The sequence below is a fragment of the Vulpes vulpes genome, chromosome 5, assembly GCF_048418805.1.
Source record: "Vulpes vulpes isolate BD-2025 chromosome 5, VulVul3, whole genome shotgun sequence".
Lineage (NCBI taxonomy): Eukaryota > Metazoa > Chordata > Mammalia > Carnivora > Canidae > Vulpes > Vulpes vulpes.
This window is the reverse complement of record NC_132784.1, coordinates 75,120,171-75,124,568: the sequence shown is the minus strand read 5'-3', so window position 1 is coordinate 75,124,568 and position 4,398 is coordinate 75,120,171. Positions and strand designations below refer to the sequence as shown.

Genomic DNA, 4,398 nt, shown 5'->3' with positions numbered 1-4,398 from the left:
CCACTACTGCTCTACCACCCCGCAGCCTGCTAAAAATAGGCGGTCAGAGGTGGGCCTCCATGGTTAGGAGTCAAGGTCTCAGGAACACTATCACCTTGCCCCAGGCTCTACCTTAGTCCACGTCTCACCTCAGTGGCCTTTTTTTGTCCCCTAACTCAGCCACTTCTCTGGGAAAGGGCTGGATGCCCTGTATTGAATAAACACAAACCCAAATGGAAATAAAATGAAACAACATGCTTACCACTTAGTAGATGATCATTACAAAATTAAGGAATGAAAAATCCATCTGGTATTTAGGACAAAGGGAGGAACACATCCGGAGTTTAGGAATACAGAGGGAGAAGAGAAGGGCATAAGGAACCTGTGGCAGCCACCTACACAATAGACTCTGACACGGCACTTTACAGACCAACCTTCTGAAGCTGGTATTGTTACTGTCTCCTTTCTAAATGTGGAAACTGACATCCAACAGGAGTGAATGACCTATTGTCAGAGGAGGAAGTCGGAGGTCTTTGACAGGCCATGGCCACTGGGTGGCTTTCAAGCTAGATCCAGGCAATTAGAGGCTTCCCACCACTGTCTCTCCTTGGAATGTTCCATCTGCCCACCTTCCCACAGACACAGCCACTTCTAAATGAAGGAACAGAAGAAGAGATGAGGACAAAGCAGAAGCTGACACCCTGCAACCCAACTCCTACCCTACCCCACCACCACCACCAAGTGGGATGTGTGTGACATTCCTCAGGCACTCCTGGCTGCCCTAAAGCTAAGGAAAAGAAAAAAAATAAATAACTTATAGAGATCACAATCTTGCAAGACATGAGTCTCCCTCAGCTTATAAATGTTTTAGTGTTTCACAAGAACAAAACATTTTATCAATAACCTAGCTTCCAGAAGAAAACAGAGACACTTATATGTCCTTATAACCTGCAGCCCATTGAAAGAACCTTGAAAGGAAAGGAGGGTCATGTTCCTCCAGGAAGCTCCCAACTGTCTAATGCTAATGTCCTGCTAGAGAGAAAACCACCTTAGCTTGACAATGGCCAGGTCTCCAGTATTTGTAGGTCCTCTTTAGCACATGAAAATTCTTTTGAAAGTCTCCCTTTTCCTTACCTCCCCCAAATACCAAGTGTATATTCACCACCCTTCACAACCCAGGGGGACAGCAGCCTCTCCCACCCATGAGTCCTGTCTCCATGCCTTAATAAAACCACCATTTTGTATGAAAGATGTCTCAAGATTTATTTCTTGGTTTTGGACTCAGGACCTCATCCCACCACACCTCACTTTTATTCCAAACTACATCACAAGCACTCACTCTGAGAGAGTAAGGAATTAGACTATTTGGACTGACGACCTGAGTACGGTCTCTGTTTCAACTTTTAATTCTAGCAGTGGGTGCAGAGATCTACTGGTCTGGGTGCCACTTAAGACAGCCTCCTAGGTAACTCCCCTTGCTCATTATACCAGCCACCAACTAATCTGAGGGGTCAACCTCTTTCTTGCTTCTCTCCCTGCTCTCCATTTACAAGGGACAGTTTGCAAACCAACATTCATTGAGACACCAGAGCAGCTCTCCTAATTCCATCCAGCTTAGCTCCCTCTAGCAGCATAAATGAGGGAAGACAGAGGGGTATTCCTGGGGACCACAGTCCCTGCTCCTCTAGAAAGAAGGAAGCGCTGACAACTTGCTTTCCCTGGCTCTGCTCTCCATCCCACACCTCGCCACAAACCCTGGGTCCTTCAAAACTTCCTGGTCCAACCTACTCAGTGTCCATTCACTCCATTTTTAACCTTGAAATAAAAATGCCAGTTTTCTTGCCAGCAAAAGTGGGTTTACTCCTAAAAAGCTGAGGCTAGCATTATGCATTACAACACTTTTATAAAGGAATGGGTGGGGTGGCTATTATACACACAGAGTTCATTGGAGTAAACTAGGAGTGGTAAGCATAGGTTCTTTCATTGGCTGATCTGTGACGGTCTCCCATTGCCTGAAATGCTGCCCTGGAGATGGAAATCCTTTCTAACTCCTACTGGAATAGTAAAGTAGTATTGATATGTTTTTGGAGTAGCGTTGTTGGGTTCCAGAGCTGCTGGCCAAGAAAGAATTCTCCAAATATCTTTGGTGAAAAAAAGAAAGTGATTTTATTAATGCAAGGGGACAGGACCCATAGGCAGAAAGAGCTGAGGCCTCTAGCTGCCCCAAGATTGTGAGGGGCAACTGATTATATACTTTGGGGTTGGGGAAGAAAAGATAAGGGAAGTTCCAGAAGGATTTTCATATGCCAAAGAAGACTCAAAGAATGCCAGAGGCCTTGCTATCTTCACATCAAGGTATTTTTCCCTATAGAAAGGTTATAAGGCAGTTGGGAGCTTCCTGAAGGAATCTTATACTCTGCCGCCGCAAGTATTTGTCAATAGGTGGCAGGTTATAAGGACATTTATTTTATCTGTTTCCTTCTCTCTTTGTTTTTCACATCAGTATGGGCAACCAAAGTGGTCTTTTCCTGTAGACTCAGCACTTGAGGACAGTGGTAGGTAGGGCATGAGCACTTGCCCTGCTGACCTCTTGGCTCCATGTTCAAAAGGTCTCCTCTTATTAATTTGCACATAATCATTGTGGAAGGAGTTCTGAGGTCCAGAGAGCTTTGAAAGCTGATTTAGGGTACCTGGATTGTGCTCTCCCCCCGGCTCAAGATTTATTTGGTGAGTTTGTGTAAATCTGTAAACTCTCTACACTGATTCAGCTATCTGCTGAGAACTGGAAATGAAGTAGAATGCATAAAATACTTTGAATACCATGAGAGAAGACTAAATATCATTGAGCACTGTATAGCCACAATAAAGGAAATACCGAGTACTATTATCCATAGTATAGATGATATATTCAATCTTCCAGAATGTTCCTTCATTCAAAGACCTCAGAGGTTTCCTGAATGAGCCCTCCTGGACTATGACCCCCCTGAGGGGAGAGATTACATCTTGCTTTTATTTGTGTCCCAGTGCCTCACTCATTGCAGACACTCAATATTTAATGAATGAAGGGGTGAAGGAGTATGTTAGATGATGATGATGATGATGATGATGATGATGATGATGATGATGGTGATGATTATACGGTTGTCATCACAAGCATTAAATTGGAGATGCTAAAAGATGGGAAGTTCCCCAATGTCCAGGCTGGATTTGATTCCCTAGATGTCACTTCTCCCCCATGTTCCCCTCTACTCTAAACAGTTTCCTCATTGCATTTTTCACCTCATTATTCCTCAACGTGTAGATCAGAGGGTTCAGCAAAGGTGGCATGACAATGTTAAAGAGGATGACAAGTTTGTCGGCAGCCAGGGTGGTGGAGGGACGAATGTACATGAACATGGGGGGCAGAAGGACCAAAAGAACAGTGACGATGTGTGAGCCACATGTAGAGAGAGCCTTACGCGGACCCTCAGATGACCGGCTTCTCAGGTTCAGTAAGATGACCACATAGGAGATGATAAGGATGATAAAGGACACGAGAGATATCATGCCACTGTTGGCCACCACAATGAGCCCCACCACATAAGTGTCTGCACAGGCCAGCTTCAGCAAGGGATGAACATCACAAAAGAAGTTGTCAATCTCATTAGGCCCGCAAAAGGGCAGCTGGACTGTGAGGAGGGTCTGTAGGATGGAATGCAGGAAGCCACCCACCCAGGACGCCCCTGTCAGCAGACCACACTTCCACCGATCCATGACAGCCGTGTAGTGCAGGGGCCTACAGATGGCCACATAGCGGTCATAGGCCATGGCTGTGAGGAGAAAGATCTCAGTGCCACCAAAGAAGTGGGCAGAAAAGAGCTGGGTCATGCAGCCATTGAAGGAGATGGTCTTTCGCCCCACGAAAGTGTCAGCAATCATCTTGGGCGTGGTAGCAGATGGATAGCACATGTCCGCAAAAGACAGGTGGCTGAGGAAGAAATACATGGGAGCATTCAGGGTCTTGCTGGCATTAATGGTGATGATGACCAGAAGGTTCCCCAGGACAGTGAGCACGTGAAAGAGGGAGAAGACCACAAAGCACGCAAGCTGCATTTCCCTGCTCTGGAAAAGGCCGAACAACACAAATTCAGTCACGTTGTTCTTGGTTCCCATGGCTTCTCTGCCCTGAGCACTGACAAAGTAGTTGGCTCTGCAAGGACACAAATTATATGACATTAGAAAGTTTCCCAAATCGGGGAAAACAGAACACTGTATTCAGGACTAATAATGATTCTAACACCAAACTACAATTGAAGGAAAACAGTTCCCCACACCTAGGCAATTCTCAGAAACCAACAAGGTGTCCTACAATTCAACTCGGTTCTGACACTATGTACCTGGAGACAGTTTCAGATCCTACCACTTAAGGGTGCAGCCCAC

At 45.6% G+C, this 4,398-nt stretch overlaps 1 protein-coding gene across 1 annotated transcript; it reads right to left on the bottom strand.

The window, feature by feature from the left end:
* Window positions 1-3,201: 3,201 nt before the first annotated feature.
* Window positions 3,202-4,131, bottom strand: LOC140598907 (olfactory receptor 4S1). Its single transcript, XM_072757342.1, has one exon. It carries the CDS (start codon window positions 4,129-4,131, stop codon window positions 3,202-3,204), a length of 930 nt encoding a protein of 309 aa, XP_072613443.1.
* Window positions 4,132-4,398: the final 267 nt, after the last annotated feature.

Coding starts and splice junctions, on each gene's coding strand:
- LOC140598907 (XM_072757342.1), bottom strand. CDS start 4,131: ATGGGAACCAAGAACAACGTGACTGAATTTGTGTTGTTCGGCCTTTTC.